This window comes from Macroventuria anomochaeta (assembly GCF_010093625.1).
Source record: "Macroventuria anomochaeta strain CBS 525.71 unplaced genomic scaffold BU25scaffold_13, whole genome shotgun sequence".
Lineage (NCBI taxonomy): Eukaryota > Fungi > Ascomycota > Dothideomycetes > Pleosporales > Didymellaceae > Macroventuria > Macroventuria anomochaeta.
Window position 1 is genome coordinate 710,614 of NW_022985374.1, and position 14,523 is coordinate 725,136.

At 56.1% G+C, this 14,523-nt stretch overlaps 10 protein-coding genes across 10 annotated transcripts; 6 read left to right on the plus strand and 4 right to left on the minus strand.

Moving 5' to 3' along the window:
• Positions 1 to 76: 76 nt before the first annotated feature.
• Positions 77 to 1,408, minus strand: BU25DRAFT_38172 (uncharacterized protein). Its single transcript, XM_033704221.1, has one exon. It carries the CDS (start codon positions 1,074 to 1,076, stop codon positions 252 to 254), a length of 825 nt encoding a protein of 274 aa, XP_033562764.1. The 5' UTR covers positions 1,077 to 1,408; the 3' UTR covers positions 77 to 251.
• BU25DRAFT_410127 (autophagy protein 16) lies at positions 1,371 to 2,227 on the plus strand. Its single transcript, XM_033706209.1, has 2 exons — positions 1,371 to 1,549; positions 1,601 to 2,227. The coding sequence occupies exons 1-2, from the start codon at positions 1,465 to 1,467 to the stop codon at positions 2,170 to 2,172; spliced, it is 657 nt and encodes a 218-aa protein (XP_033562765.1). The 5' UTR covers positions 1,371 to 1,464; the 3' UTR covers positions 2,173 to 2,227.
• Positions 2,228 to 2,329: 102 nt separating this feature from the next.
• Positions 2,330 to 3,849, plus strand: BU25DRAFT_410128 (Mov34-domain-containing protein). The gene is made up of 2 exons (XM_033706210.1): positions 2,330 to 2,417; positions 2,556 to 3,849. The coding sequence occupies exons 1-2, from the start codon at positions 2,393 to 2,395 to the stop codon at positions 3,587 to 3,589; spliced, it is 1,059 nt and encodes a 352-aa protein (XP_033562766.1). The 5' UTR covers positions 2,330 to 2,392; the 3' UTR covers positions 3,590 to 3,849.
• Positions 3,850 to 3,946: 97 nt separating this feature from the next.
• Positions 3,947 to 5,670, minus strand: BU25DRAFT_410129 (glutamyl-tRNA synthetase). The gene has a single exon (XM_033706211.1). It carries the CDS (start codon positions 5,648 to 5,650, stop codon positions 4,004 to 4,006), a length of 1,647 nt encoding a protein of 548 aa, XP_033562767.1. The 5' UTR covers positions 5,651 to 5,670; the 3' UTR covers positions 3,947 to 4,003.
• A 155-nt stretch (positions 5,671 to 5,825) lies between these two features.
• Positions 5,826 to 7,586, plus strand: BU25DRAFT_391420 (uncharacterized protein). Its single transcript, XM_033704610.1, has 5 exons — positions 5,826 to 5,924; positions 5,972 to 6,001; positions 6,052 to 6,110; positions 6,164 to 6,623; positions 6,677 to 7,586. Coding segments are annotated over exons 1-5 (1,299 nt in total). The 5' UTR covers positions 5,826 to 5,923; the 3' UTR covers positions 7,426 to 7,586.
• A 705-nt stretch (positions 7,587 to 8,291) lies between these two features.
• BU25DRAFT_421028 (uncharacterized protein) lies at positions 8,292 to 8,708 on the plus strand (the record flags this gene model as incomplete). The annotated part of the gene is made up of 3 exons (XM_033708060.1): positions 8,292 to 8,417; positions 8,476 to 8,580; positions 8,637 to 8,708. The coding sequence occupies 3 exons, from the start codon at positions 8,292 to 8,294 to the stop codon at positions 8,706 to 8,708; spliced, it is 303 nt and encodes a 100-aa protein (XP_033562769.1).
• Positions 8,709 to 8,770: 62 nt separating this feature from the next.
• Positions 8,771 to 9,355, plus strand: BU25DRAFT_467306 (uncharacterized protein). The gene has a single exon (XM_033710709.1). The coding sequence runs from the start codon at positions 8,855 to 8,857 to the stop codon at positions 9,140 to 9,142; it is 288 nt and encodes a 95-aa protein (XP_033562770.1). The 5' UTR covers positions 8,771 to 8,854; the 3' UTR covers positions 9,143 to 9,355.
• A 43-nt stretch (positions 9,356 to 9,398) lies between these two features.
• Positions 9,399 to 10,146, minus strand: BU25DRAFT_339563 (uncharacterized protein; the record flags this gene model as incomplete). Its single annotated transcript, XM_033702779.1, has 2 exons — positions 9,399 to 9,661; positions 9,705 to 10,146. The coding sequence occupies 2 exons, from the start codon at positions 10,144 to 10,146 to the stop codon at positions 9,399 to 9,401; spliced, it is 705 nt and encodes a 234-aa protein (XP_033562771.1).
• A 419-nt stretch (positions 10,147 to 10,565) lies between these two features.
• BU25DRAFT_421030 (uncharacterized protein) lies at positions 10,566 to 11,065 on the plus strand (the record flags this gene model as incomplete). Its single annotated transcript, XM_033708061.1, has 2 exons — positions 10,566 to 10,858; positions 10,942 to 11,065. 2 exons carry the CDS (start codon positions 10,566 to 10,568, stop codon positions 11,063 to 11,065), a joined length of 417 nt encoding a protein of 138 aa, XP_033562772.1.
• Positions 11,066 to 11,434: 369 nt separating this feature from the next.
• On the minus strand, positions 11,435 to 14,369 carry BU25DRAFT_467310 (uncharacterized protein). Its single transcript, XM_033710710.1, has 2 exons — positions 13,273 to 14,369; positions 11,435 to 13,224 (listed from the first exon to the last, which is right to left on the minus strand). Exons 1-2 carry the CDS (start codon positions 14,115 to 14,117, stop codon positions 11,508 to 11,510), a joined length of 2,562 nt encoding a protein of 853 aa, XP_033562773.1. The 5' UTR covers positions 14,118 to 14,369; the 3' UTR covers positions 11,435 to 11,507.
• Positions 14,370 to 14,523: the final 154 nt, after the last annotated feature.

Here is a 14,523-nt window from a genome sequence, read left to right on the forward strand (position 1 = left end):
TGCCATCCCTGCTTCTTGCGTAGTGTTACATAATCTTACAAGAGGGTACAGTGTAGCGGGGGGAGTATGCAGGACAACGAAGAGACTTCTCAGCCTTCGCTTTGTGTTCGCGAATACCTCTCGCGGCTTGGTGATGCGCATTGCGGCCTAGGCTGGGCTCGAGACTCGCAGCTGTGCCTCGGTCTTCTTCATTCAAGGGATGGAGGGATGGATGGATGGGTGGATGGATCTGATCCACCCCAAAGTTCACCTCACTCCTCGCTCTTCTTCTTCTTCTTCTCGTCAACCTTCTTCTTCTCCTCGTCAGCCTTCTTCCCCTCAAACACAATCGTCAGCACCGCCCCCACAGCCCCCTCCCTCTTGACCTCCTTCGCGCCCTTGCACTCGTCCGCCGCAGCCATAATAGCTTTGTGCACCGCACTCGCCTCCTCAGCCGTCGCCTTCCTCCCCTTCTTCTTCGGCCCCAGGAGCACTTCCACCCTCCGTCCCTCCAACAAGAAATCCTGCAATTTGTTCAACCTGTGCTTCAGATCGCCTCCCCCGATGGCCCAGTTCAGCTCCAGGTTCTTCTGCGGCGGGCCCGTGATGCCCTTGGCTTGTTTGCGCGCGGCGTCGACTTTGCGCTCGTGTTGGGCGCGGAGGTCGATTTTCGAAACGACACGGCATACTGGCGGGTGGTCTGGGTCCTGGACGCCGAATTCATCCACCCTCCCCGGCGTGACTTGCACCAGGTGATGTGTGACCTTGTTGAAGCTGTTCAGCGCATCCAGCGTCGCCACATCCTCGAAGAACCTTCCCTCCGCATCGACGAAATTGACCCGCGGCGCTGTGATGGCGCTGTCGATTGTGTAGTAATCCGAGAGGGCGTGGCGGCGGGTGTCTCTCTTTGCGTAGCTCTTGTTCCGCACTTGGTTCTGGCTGAGAGGGTTTACGGTGATGGACGGGGGGCCGTAGGTGGGCGCGAAGGCGGGCGCGAACTGGACGGGGATGCCGGAGGTGGTGCTGCGCAGGTTGGGGAGGACGAAGACGCGGTAGAGGGCGCGCGAGGTGCTGGATATGTGGTGGGTTGGCGGCATGGTGGTGGTTGGGGTGCGGTCGATAGGGCGCGATCAATGGGGTGCGGTCAATGGGGTGGCGGTCAATGGGCTGGCGGTCAATGGGCTGGCGGTGAAGAGCGATTGACCAGTGGCGGCAGAGATGGACAAGGAGGGCAGATGCCGCGTGTTGTATACGTGTGTGATGGCAAGAGAAGCTTCGAGTAGAGCATGCGACACCAACTGAAGCTTTTCGAGTGCAAGCACAGACGTCAGCGAATCGGAGCTTGAAGCCCACCGAGCCATCACCCCGCTGCCTTGCTCCTCTCCGCGACAGCTGCAGCCAGCACCCTGGTGGTCTGGACAACACTATGAGGCTGGAAGAGCAAGCAGGCCCACGACGAGAGACTGCACTGCTCCCTCTACCGCCATGAGCAACCCACTCGCGGAGTACCTCTCTGCGCTGGACGCTCGCGATACGCGCGAGCGTGCGCACGAAGTATACAGCAACGCATGTGAGCAAGTCCTCTCAGGCCACAACCTGCCTCGGAACTAACAGTATATAGACACCAAGCTTGCCGACCGCACAGCAACACAGGCACTCCAGCATGCATCGACATCAACAGACGAACACAGGCCTACAGCCAGCGACTCTACCAAGACCATCAAGGCTGCCACAACTCCGGCCAAGAGCTCGTCCGCGCCTCAAGACACAGCGTCAGCCGCAGCACTCACCCAGCTCCGCTCCGAACTAGCTGCCACCCAGAAAATCCGCAGCAGCCTCGAAGCCGAGCTCAGCACGCTCAACACCAACCTCGCAGCGCTGCAAGCATCAGACGCGCAGCAGAAGCAGCGCATCGCCCAGCTCGAGAAGCACAGAGCCCAGCTCGAACGACGGGGCAAGGACAGGCAGGAGGAGCTGAAGGGCAAGGGCCGCTTTGTGGAGGAGGTGCAGGACGAGATGGTCGCGCTGAACCTGCAGCTTAACATGGCGGAGCAGGAGAAGGAGAGGCTGAAGAAGGAGAACGAGGAGCTGACGAGACGGTGGGTGAGTAAAATGGAGGAGGAGGCGAGCAAGATGAATGCGGAGATGGGGTGGGAAGAGCAGGGAGGGCGGAGGAAGGGATCGAAGGGCTAGTTGGGTAGAGCCGTCTTTCCGTAGCACGATTTCGTCCTGGGACATGTCTCCCGACCATTCACTCTCGTTTCGTGGCTGACATGTGTGGATCCCTGCTCGCTGCAGCCTTGCAGCTGCTAGCGCAACCATAGCTCAAGCTCTCCACCTCCACCGGACTCGCGCCTTGACATCAACCGCCAGCAACATTTCTCACCACGCCTTTCTCCCCTGCTTCTCGACCATGGGGACCGCACTCAAGACCTGGGGTATGCTTCGCCATTGCCGCTCTTCCACTCTTCCTCTCTTCCTCTCTTCCCCTCTTCCCCTCTTCTGCTCTTCTGATACTACTCCTGCCATCCCCGCATTGCCCCGCCATACATGCTCCAGCTGCTGACAAGCACCAGAGCTCGAGAACTCGGTGCAGCTCGTCGACCCCACCAAAGACGCCCTCTATTCCTACTCTGTCCCGGCGCAGAAAGCCCTGGACAACGCACACCCATGGCGCACCGATCCCCACTACTTCACCTCGGTCCGCATCTCCGCAGTGGCGCTGCTCAAGATGGTCATGCACGCCCGCTCCGGCGGCTCCCTCGAGGTCATGGGCCTCATGATGGGCAAGATCGAAGCACACACGTTCGTCGTCACCGACGCCTTCCGCTTGCCCGTCGAAGGCACCGAGACACGAGTCAATGCACAGGACGAAGCAAACGAGTACATGGTCGAGTTCCTCCAGCGCGCGCGAGACCAGGGCCAGCTCGACAACGCAGTAGGCTGGTACCACAGCCATCCCGGCTACGGCTGCTGGCTCTCCGGCATCGACGTCAACACCCAGAAGACACAACAGCAGTTCTCCGACCCCTTCTGCGCCATCGTCATCGACCCCGACCGCACCGTGTCCGCAGGCAAGGTCGAGATCGGCGGCTTCCGCACCTTTCCGGACAGCTACGTGCAAGACAAAGAGAAGGGCGCGACCATGAAGAACGGCGGCGGCGGCGTAGAAAGTGACGGCTTCCAGACCATCCCCCTCGGCAAGATCGAAGACTTCGGCGCCCACGCAAACCACTACTACCCGCTCCAAGTCTCGCACTACAAATCCACGCTCGACGCCAAGCTGCTTGAAGCCCTGTGGAACAAGTACTGGGTGCAGACGCTCTCCTCGTCGCCGCTGATGACAAATCGCGAGTACGGAACCAAGCAGATCAGCGATCTGGCGAGGAAGATGCAGCAGGAGTCCGGCAGCAAGCGGTTCAAGGGCGGTCCAACTGCGTTCTTGGGCGAGAGCAGGAAGGATCCGCTGCCGGGGCTGGGCGCTGCGGGGAGCAAGATTGCGAGGGAGGAGGAGATGGGGCTGCTTGCTGCGAAGGTCAAGGAGCAGGTGTTCAGCTTCAATGGCGGTGGGCAGCCGGCGGCGGAGAGCCAGGAGGTGGAGATGAGATGAAGAGCTGAGCGAGGACACGAGACTGCAAGAGACTTGATGAACATTACGACACAACACACGACTAAGAGCATGGACGGGCGATGAGGCGCACACAGAACCGTGAGCGACACGGAGGCGTCCAGATTACGCTCGACCCGCTTCTGCAAAGCCGTGCTGGCGAGTGAGACACATGGCATGCGCGATTCGTCCCGTGGTCTGCCACGAGGCTCATAGATAGATAGATAGATAGATAGAGAAATGCCAGAACGAGGTTATCTGCACAAACAACTTCAAATCTGGATCTGGTCATACTTGCATGTTGGATCTGGTCATACTCGCATATTGCTTCTCCGCCGTTCTTTCTCCCGGCTTGGGTATCTCACGCTCACACACGGTATATGTATACATGTATCATACAACAAATCCCTTCCTCCCCTAAAGTTCTTCCTCCTCAGCCCCCAGTCTCGCAAGCGTCTCCCCCCGCCCCAAAATCAACATGATGTCATACAACCGAATCCCCTTGTCCTGCCCCGTCAACGCCAGGCGCAGATAGTGATAGACGTCCTTGCCTCCAGCTTTGCCCTCGGGCCGCCCGTCGATGATAGTCCGCACCTGTTCCATCAGGGTTTCGCGGTCCCACTCCTCTTCCTTGATCTCAGCAAGCATCCGACTCCGCTCAACGACATCCTTTGGCGTCTCCGCGGTCAGGGACGCGGTTTTTGAAGGCCGGAGTGGGGCAAAGAAGAACGAGTTGCGGTACAGGAACTCGTTCGCGTTCGTAAAGTTCTCCGCATCCACCTTGACAATCTTCTCAATGTACGCGTCCGGACTCGGTCCCGTAATGGGCCGCCAATCGTCTGCTTGGTAGGGTGAGTCTTGGGCCATGAGCAGCGCAGCTACATTGTCGACGATCTCTTGTAGCGGTTGACCGCCAGCGGCTGCTCGCAAAGCTGCGTGTTTGCGCTGTAGGAAGTGCAGCTTGCCGAACGTGACAGTTGTGTTGCCCTTGGTGAACTTCAGAGAGAAGTTGTCAATGAGTTGCTGGAGAGGCAGGACGTCGCTCTTTTCCTTGTGCGACCAGCCGAGCAGTGCAGCAAAGTTCGTCAAAGTCTCAGAAAAGATCTCCATGTCCTTGAACGCGGTGATGTCTGTGTCGAAGTTGCGCTTTGACAGCTTGTTGCCGTTCTCGTCGACCAGCAGCCCTACGTGTGCAAATGCAGGCGGTGTCCACCCAAAAGCCGAGTACATGGCGATGTGCTTGGGTGTGCTGGGCATCCACTCGGAGCCGCGGATCACGTGGGTGATCTTCATGAGGTGGTCGTCGACGACGTTGGCGAGGTGGTATGTTGGCAGGCCGTCGCTCTTGAGGAGGATGGGGTCTTCGTACGAGGATTCTGTGACGTGGCCGCGCCGCTTGAGCGGTCTGAAGGTGCCGTAGATGAGGTCTTTGTAGGTGGGGTACTGGTCGGGCACTTTGAGGCGGACGACGTGCGGCTCGTGTCTGTGGGCGCGGTCGTCGGACTCATCTCTGGGGATCGACTCGCATGTACGGTCGTAGTCTGTCGCGAGGCCGAGCTTGTGCTTGTGCTCGGCGAGGGCGTTCAGGCGCTCGGAGGAGCAGAAGCAGCGGTAGGCGTGCCCCGAGTCGAGGAGCTTCTGCGCATGCTCGCGGTATATCGCGCTCCGTTCGGATTGCTTGTAAGGCCCGTACGGCCCGCCGACTTCTGGGCCTTCGTCCCATTGCAGGCCAGCCCATCTCAGGTCTTTAAAGAGGCGTTGTTCCGCATCTGCTACTGTTCGCTTCTGGTCTGTATCTTCTATTCGGAGTAGAAACTGGCCGCCTGTGCTCTTCGCGAGTAGGTAATTGAAGAGTGCTGTCCGCAGCGAGCCTAGGTGGAGGTAGCCGGTCGGCGAGGGCGCGAATCGCGTGCGCGCTGGTGAGGATGGGAGCGCCGCGCTGCTCTTCTGTTCTTTGGCTGTCTTGGACGAGATCGTCCGCCTCGACAGTCGCGCAATTCGAATGAGGCAGGAGTGACACGTGTACGCCGGTATTTGTGCACGCTGCAGTACTGAGAACGACATGATGGGCGCAATGAAGAGAGACAGCCCTGGTGGTTCGTTCGACTTTCAGAGGCAGAACGCAATGCACTGCTACACCACCAATCAGCGCGTTTGGAAATCTGAGATTCACCGCCTGCGCCCGGCTAACCCTGCCGTCTTTAGACTTCGACATTGCTTGTCATCATCCGGGAAGTCTGCTCAACTTTTCTGAACTGCGTTGCGCCGCCTCTGCCTTTTGTTCTGTACATACCCTTTTGATACCCAACTTCTGCAGTTACCCCAGACCTAACAAACAGTAAGACTGCGCACATCACTCACACAAATCTTGCTAATCACCTGCAGTGAACGACGTAGAAGAAATCGACCTCTACGGTATGAAACAGCACTCGTCGCAAACGAGGAGCAATACTGACGTTGTGCAGAGGTCCTCGGCATCGGCAACAGCGCCAGCAAAGTAGAAATCAAGAAGGCATACCACAAGGTCCGTCCGCCCTACTCAACCTGCACCCCCGCCATTCTGATACGCAATCCCAGGCTGCACTCGCACATCACCCCGACAAGGTCGCTGTCGAAGAGCGCGAAGAGGCAGAAATCCGCTTCAAATCGGCCAAACAAGCTTACGAAATCCTGTCCGACGATGACAAGCGTCATCTCTACGATACCCATGGCATGTCTGCCTTCGACCCCGCTCGAGGCGGCGGCGAGCAACCAGACATGGACGACATCCTCGCGCAAATGTTCGGCGGGATGGGCGGCTTTGGTGGAATGCCGGGCATGGGAGGCTTCGGCGGCATGCCTGGTGGGCCGGGCGGGCGAAACGTACCCAAGAAGGGTCGCAGCGTGGAGCAAGAGTACGAGGTAACACTCGAGGAGCTGTACAAGGGCAAGACGACCAAGTTCTCCAACACCAAGAACATCGTCTGCAGCCAATGCGAGGGCTCGGGCGGAAAGAAGGGGTCCAAGAGCCATGATTGCGGGGTCTGCAATGGGCGCGGTATGCTTGTTTCACTTTTCTTCGCGTCTGGCTATCTTGCTAACTCGCCACAGGCGCAAAGCAGGTCCTCCGCCAGGTCGGCCCCGGCCTCGTCACCCAAGAAACCGTCGCCTGTTCCAACTGCCAAGGCTCCGGCCAGATCATCCCCGAGAAGCAGCGCTGCAAGAAGTGCAAGGGCAAGAAAGTCGTCGAATCCAAGAACGTGCTCGAACTCTACATCCCCCGCGGCGCACGACAAGGCGAGCGTATCGTTCTGCAAGGCGAAGCCGATCAGCTACCAGACCAGGAGCCCGGCGACATCATCTTCACCCTGGAGGAAGCCGGACACGAGACATTCGAGCGTGCTGGCGCCGATCTGCGCGCAATGTTAAAGATCTCGCTCGCTGAGGCTCTGACAGGCTTCAACAGGGTGGTTCTGACACACCTGGATGGCAGGGGAATTCAGCTCAACGTCAAGCAACCGAACGGCAAGGTTCTACGACCGGGCCAGGTTCTCAAGCTCCCTGGCGAGGGTATGCCGATGAAGCGCAGTGACGCAAAGGGTGACTTGTACCTGCAAGTTGACATCGAGTTCCCTGAAGATGGCTGGCTCAAGGACGACGCGGCGGTGCAGAAGGTCAGAGACGCACTGCCAGCGACGAAGGCGTCAGATGAGAAGCATGAGGATGTTGAAGAGGTGGAACTTGAGTTTGAGGCTGACATGGAAGACTTCGGCGCTGGCTCAGGCGACCCACGAGCGGGCGGTGCCGAGTGGGAAGACGATGAAGAAGAGGAGGGTGGCCCCCAGTGCGCCACACAGTAAAATTTCGACCGTGGACGACAGGTTGAGGGCTTCTGATGAGAGAGATGACATTGTGAGCGGTATATGACTTGCATGGTTTGGCGTTGGTGGTGGCTGTCCTTTTACGGACACGGATACAGCAAGATCTTGGAGGCATAGATCTAGTCACGAAACGGTCGCACACGCATTGCATCTGCGCATCGGTCGCTATCAACTTGCTCCCACAGCTTCTACATGAGATGCTAATGGCGAACAGTAGAACCAATGTCCTGTGTAATTCGTCCGCCAGCCGATTCTCATCACCCCCTACAGTGTCCTGACTCCGAGTCCCCTCCCCGGCCGACAGTCCTGATCTGAACAATTGCAGCGCAGAGCAAGCGATCTTGGTGTTGTTGGCCGAGTCTTGGGTTGCGTTGCCAACACCACACTAAACAGCAACAGGACCTCCGACAGTGCGGGGGAACCTGGCGGTCCCAGGCCTCACTTCCTTGTACTGGAACCATACGGAGCACCTTTGGCCCAAGGCTGCAACCTCCCGTCCTCTACACAGCTGACCTATCAGATCAAAGTGTCGCCAAGATCTCCGCTGCCTACTACAGGCGCGATCTCCAATGAGGTGGCTGTCTAACACGGACGGAGTCGGAGGTAATACCAAGTAGCGTCCTGGTTCACAAGCATCGGCCTCCGATGGCTTGGGAAGGATCAAGCACGCGATGTCCAGGAGCTGCAAGAGGGCTGCCTCTTCATTATGGGCAGCAGTCTATGAGAAGTACCCCAGAGTCTCACTCCCAGACTTCCCCACGCATCCCTGAGATCGTCTTAGAACTCTTCAATTCTTTTCTGCCGGCATGATTGCCTTCTTGAGATGATGGGAGAAGCCTATAGAGATGCAGATCGAGCGAGCCGAAAGCGTGGTTGTCGACGATGACCACCCGACAAAGCCAGTCCCTGTCGTGGAGGAAGTCGACTACTCAGGGTCCCACGAGAAGACTGACCCACGCGAGATTGCTCTGGTGAAGGAAGCTGGATCTTTGGATCATGGTCAGCTACATTCTCTACACTTCTCTACAGATTACTGGTGTTCTGCAGCCGACGTTGTTTGCGATGTACTTCCTCAACTATCATGACCACAACCTAATTGCCCTGGCTCGCCTCAATGATGGCTTCAAGAACTTCGTAAGTCGCCTTTGCTTACATAGACGCCCTGATCTACTGCTAACGACACTATGTAGTTCCCCACGGTGGTCAAGACCCTTGGCCTCAACCGCACAGTCACCCTCTGCTCACATGTCCTCCCTACCTGATCGCCGGCTTCATCACCATCGCAGTGTGCTGGTCATCTGGAAAAGTCAACGAACGCACGTGACACATTACTGTCTCCAAGGCAGTCGCAACAATTGGCTTCATCGCCGCCTTCGCAACCGTGAACCTCGCCGGTCAATACGTCGCCATGGTCATCTTCACGATCGGAACCCACAGCATCAACTCTGTGATCCTTGGTTGGTGCGCCTCAGTGTGCGGACAGACGAGGGAGAAGAAGGCAGCTGCGGTGTCGATTGTCATGACCGTTATGGTTTCGTCGACCATCTGGACTCCGTACTTGTGGAATCCTGCTGACGAGCCGAGATACGCCTGCGCTTGCTTCGGGTGCTGGGTTCTCTATGGTTACCGCGGCTTGTGCTTGGGTTGTGAAGTTTGTCATAGTTCGTCGCAACAGGGTTTTGGGGCAGAGTGGTGACGAGATGTCAAACTTCTACGTGCACTGAACGAAGTATGAGTGGGCGAGCTTTACAAAGTCGTCGCCAATTTGTGTCGCAGCGAAACGCTGTGGCTTGATAGAGTTATGCACAATGCTGGTAAGAGTTTGAGGCAGTTGATACTGTACATCATTCCCCACGGTGCCGTGCAGAATGTACTTCCTATACTATCTCTCGGATATGATCAAATCCAGCTGCGGCAAAATCACTTCTGCATTCTTCTGCTCACTCCTCGTTCTAGTGTCTGCCCGGAAAATAATCATCGTCGTCGTCGATAACATTCCCAATACTAGGAAAATTGTCCCGGACGTTAGGGTGCCGCTCCTCCACACGAGAACGCCTCTCCCCACGATCAGCCATACCCCGTCCCTTTCCAAGATCAGCCACACGTCTCTGGTCCGCCAACTCAAGCATGCGTCTTGCTTCACTCTGCGGGACAAGCACAGTCGACCCCCACTCTCTTGCCGCATCTGCGAAGTTGATTATCTCCACTCGTTCAGCTACAAAAGTATGTCAGCATAATCCCTCCTAGATTTGCATCACACCCACCAGCAGTCATTTCCCCCTGCCTATTCAGTGCCTCACGGTGATTCGGCGTAACCGGATTCATCGCCATGAACCAAAACGGGTATCTCTGCTGCCTCCTCATCCTCGCCACGATTTCTGGATACATTTCTGTGTAGCCCATTTTAGTGGAGCCTGCTATCTTCGCCAGATCGTACGACGAGTCGTAGGGATCGAGGAAATGGTCCAGCCATCTGATGTCATCGAGGCGCTCGGGATAGGAGTCGAGAGACTGGATAAGCTTTCGGGCTAGGCGCAGTGCGAAGAGGCAGACGATGAGGAAGTCGGGGCTGGGGGGTGGTGAGGCGCTCTGTAAGGGAGGTGCTGGGCTGTGCAAGGGAGTGATTTGCGAAGCTGGTGTCGATGCCCATGCTGGGTGAACGTCTGGTGGAGGGTAGGGAGTGGAATTGTGGCACTGCATTGTTGAAGATTATCAAACTGCCCGTTAAAGGATCTGGATTGGAGATATGAGGATAGAAAAGCATACTTTCCTCAGGAAAGTGTAAGTGATGTTCTTTCCAGTCGCCATCTTATACCGCCAGGCGCGATCGACTGCAACGTGAAGTGCGTTCGTTCGACAGTGACGACACAGCAAACGAACCCGGCAGGTGCTCCCGAGAGCCGTAGTTTTTTTTTTAATAGCTCAGCAGCTCGAATCCTCAATTCGTCTTTCACTTGCAATGTTTACGGTGTTGTACGCCATCAGCCATGCCTAGACTGCCAGTTGCTTTCACTTCCCCAAATAAGGTCCATACACACAAGCATATAAAGTCAACGCAGCCCAACGCTCTTAAATCCTCAACCACAACACCTGCCACGACAATAACACCCACAACTAAGATGCGCTCCCTCATCTCCATCGCCCTCGCCCTCTCCACGGCGACCCTTGTCTCCGCGGCACCCACCATGTCCGTCGACCTCTCGCCCCTCAACTTCCCCGCCGACAACCTCAGCGCCATGCTCGACTCAAATATCATCTCCATGGCTCATGGTTGCCCCAGCGCCGACAATAGCTGCGGCATCGTGACCTTCAAGAACGGCCAGTACACCTCCTTCGGCCAGGGCACGTGCATGCAGCTCGGCGGTAATGTGGCGTCGATCTATGTTGCCAAGTGCTTTTGTTCGCTTTGGAAGTAAGGGTCTCCCTAGCTTCTATCTCCTTGCGTTGGTGGATTTGCAAAGGGGTTGATTTGTGGATAATACTAACATACAACAGCTCCTGCACCGGCAACTCTGGCAAGGACACCTATGTTGGTGGCATGATGATGTGCGAGAAGCCAAAGAAGGTGGAGGATTTTAACAAGGAGGTCACATACATTTCTTGCGGTGGGATGAACTAGACAGCGAACTCCTGCCTCCGCCACTCTTCACTCTTTGGTGAGGTATTGGTGTTTGGCATGTTCGACTAAAGCCGTTCAATACTTGAATATTACGGGTTTGCGTGTCTGTCAGTCCTTGTGACTGATGTTGGCATAACCTGGGTGGTGAAAGAGTAGTGTCAAGGGTTTTCACAGTTTCGTTCAGGGTTTACTGGTAGTGAATCGAGAAATAGCGGGAACAACACCTACGATGATCATTGTCACAGTTTGATGAAACATGTCTTGATTGCTGCTTCCCTCACTAAGGGTCGCCTACGTGTTGATGATCATAAAAAGTGATGGAGCTTTTCAGTGGCCTATAGCCTTTACAGGGGGGCATGTTCCAACGCATTTCCTTGTGTGCATGCGATGGTTCCTCCCCATATTCATGCTCTTGTCTCACTCGCCCGGTCCCATGCCCAGCCTACCCCTGCTGGCGAGCCAACTCACTCGGACTCGGCTTTCGCTCATCCTTCTTCCCAATCCTCTTCAATGTTTTGGGCTTGAAGATGGTGTTCCCGTATCGCATCTCCCCCTCATGCACCCTCGGACACCGTGCGCTCGTACACGTACCCATTGTAAAACTCAGACACCTCGGGCGCTCGCAAGCCTTTTGTGACCCGATGCAGTTCAGGCACGGTTCTCTGGCGTCGCAGGTTTCGTTCCACCAGTTCTCGTGGCAGTGCAGACAGACAGCGAGAGGTGAGCCGGATGGTGCGGGAGTCGAGCGTGCGGAAGGAGCGGGGGTCGAGCGTCCTGATGATGGTGGCGCCGGGCGCTTGCGTGATGTAGGCGGGTGATTTGGAGCGGGCTGGCTTGAAGCAAGATTGGGCATGGTGGGTGCTTCGCTGGACAGGCGCTGGTGAAAGGTAGGCTGACTGTTGCTCGGGCCCTGCGCGTCGAACAAGTCTCCAATTGGACCTTGGGTATCACTGTTGAAGAGTAAAGCTGGATTGATGGCGTGTTGCAGAGGTGCTTGTTGTGGCACGTTTCTGTGGGCCTGCAGGTGGTTCCATCCATTCGAGAGCTCTTCACTCGTCTGCGCAAAAGCTTTTGGAGGGAACGAGGCGCCAGTAGTTGCCGGGAAACCGTCGAGGCTGAAGTTGCTCCCAAAATTCTGGAAGTTGATGTTGCCGAAAGAAGGCCGTCCGCTGCCCACGCTGTAAGACTGGCCCTCGTGCTTTGGCGTTGGTGATGTCCAATCGTGGACTTGTGCTTGGTCACTAGAACCACCCATAACTCGAGCGCCCTCAGAATCTTCGGGTGACGGATACATGCCTGCATCTTGAAGCTGCGATGACAGCTGGGCTGCAAGGTCCATGTCTTCAGCTCCGGAGTTTGTCTGTTGCGGTGTTGCCTGGGTGCGAACTGCGTCGTTGAAGAACATGGCGGACGAGTCTGCGTTGTGACCAGCCGTCAAGGTAGGCATCAAGCTGTCCAGACCTTGACTTGATATCGCAGGCGACGGCAAATTTCCCTGGCGAGTTTCACGTTGTACCTGCGGCTGCTCGTGTGACGATTGGATCTGTTGTACAGACACGGACCCAATTTTCCGATTTGATAATGGCGATTGCACAGTAAAAGATGCGAACGTTTGTTGCCCAAACGGCGGGGATACTGGTAAGAATGGCGACCGAAGTTCAGCTTGTGTGCCCGTTTCTTGGCTGAGAGTTCGACCCATAGATACAAATTGCTGCAGCGTGGGTTGATGGCCGTCATGACTGGGCATTGGGCTCGACGGTTGTTGATTGGCTGCTCGAGCCATAAAGTTGTTGAAGGCGGGCAATGCTTCTTGGGGGCTAAGCTGAGGGTACTTAGCCTTCACCCTGCTAGCGTTCAACTGCTGGAAGAACTTCTGGAAGAGCTGTTGACGTCGAAGAGCGCTTTGAGTATGCAAGAGTGATGCCTGTGCTGGAGACTGGGGCTGTTGGAAGGGCTGAAGAGGGCTTGCGTGTGTGTTCAAGTGCTGATGCTGGCGGGATGTTGTGCTCTGGCGAGTAGGGGTCACAGGTTGCTGTGAAGACTGTGCATGCTCTCTAGATGTGCCTGGTGCCTTTCTCTTGGGCGTGGTAGCTGGGGCACTCGAGCCCATCGAGTTCTCACGGCTTCGCTGCCGGTCTGGCGTAGGAACACCAGAATTGCTGTAGACATTAGTTCGATCACTTGCGCTTTCGATAGTGATGACTTACCCCATGGAATCCAGCCTTCTGCGCTTGTTTGGCGCTTCCTTGACCTGCACAGGACTCTGTCGGGGCAAAGGAAAACCGGCATGGATGCCTGCGGCCATCTGTGAGCCCTGAAGGCCTCCACGCTGCGCTGTCTGCTGTTGAGCTTGCGTCTTGTGCCATTCCACCATTTGCAACGCTTGTTGAAGCTGCTGCTTCAGGCTCTCGTTCTCTGCTTGACTTGATTGTTGTGCCGTCTGGATTTTCTCCATAGCCGCCTGAGATTTACGTGAAAATACTTCACTCATCTGCTTCTTCATCTCTGCGAGACGCTTCTCACAGTCCTGGTCAGCTTGCTTCCTGGTTTGCGTCTTATCTGCTTCAAACTTGACCTGTAGCTTTTGGACAGTCTCTTCCGCACTTGTCTGCAAATGGGCCGTGGCTTCCTTCTGTTGAGCGAGTGCAGCTTCCAGTCCAGCGTTGGCGGTTTGCATCGCCTGGAATCGCTCGTCATAAAGTCCAGAACATTGCGCTTGCGCGACGCCCAACTCCAGATACTTGATGGTCTCCTTGTAGCTGCAGAAAAGGGTAGAGGCCTTCGTCTTGTCGTCTTGCCTTTCCAACGCTTCGTTCCTAAGTGCTTGTTCTGCGCGCTCGGCGCGGCGGTTGGCGTGCATCATGTCCTTATGGCGCCTTGCTGCTCGCTTCACTGCTGCTTCCTTCTCGGCCCTAAGCTCCTGATTGAGGCGTTTGAGCTCTGCGATCTCTTCGATTTGCGACATGGCGGCAGTCTGTAAGGTATTGACGGGGTTAAGGATAACTGCGGATAGGATTTGGCTAATACAAGGTGGGGTATTCGGAGTAGACATTGTAGAATGAAAGACCGGCCAGCGGTGCTATCTTTGTGCGTTCGCTATACTGTGGTCGCTCGCGTTGAGAAAGTGTGTAGGTATTGGTGGGGTAGTTGTGTGTCGTGAAGACCAGGTCGGCAAAGGTGCGAAATAATCGAATGCCAGGATCGGAGGTGAAGGAGATATTGTGAAAGCATTCAGAATAGGGCGTAGGGGGCCACAGTTGACACCGACAGCGCCCAATCCTCGAAGAAAAAGAGCAAGCATGCGATATGTGTTGACTCAGAGGCCCTTAGTTGAAACATGAATCGAGTCTCCGCAGGACAACAATGAGCTCCAAAACGGTACAATTGGCGGAAAGCGATAGCGGAGACATGTAGAACATATTGTAGTCTTCAAAGATCTTACTAGGTTGCAGACATCC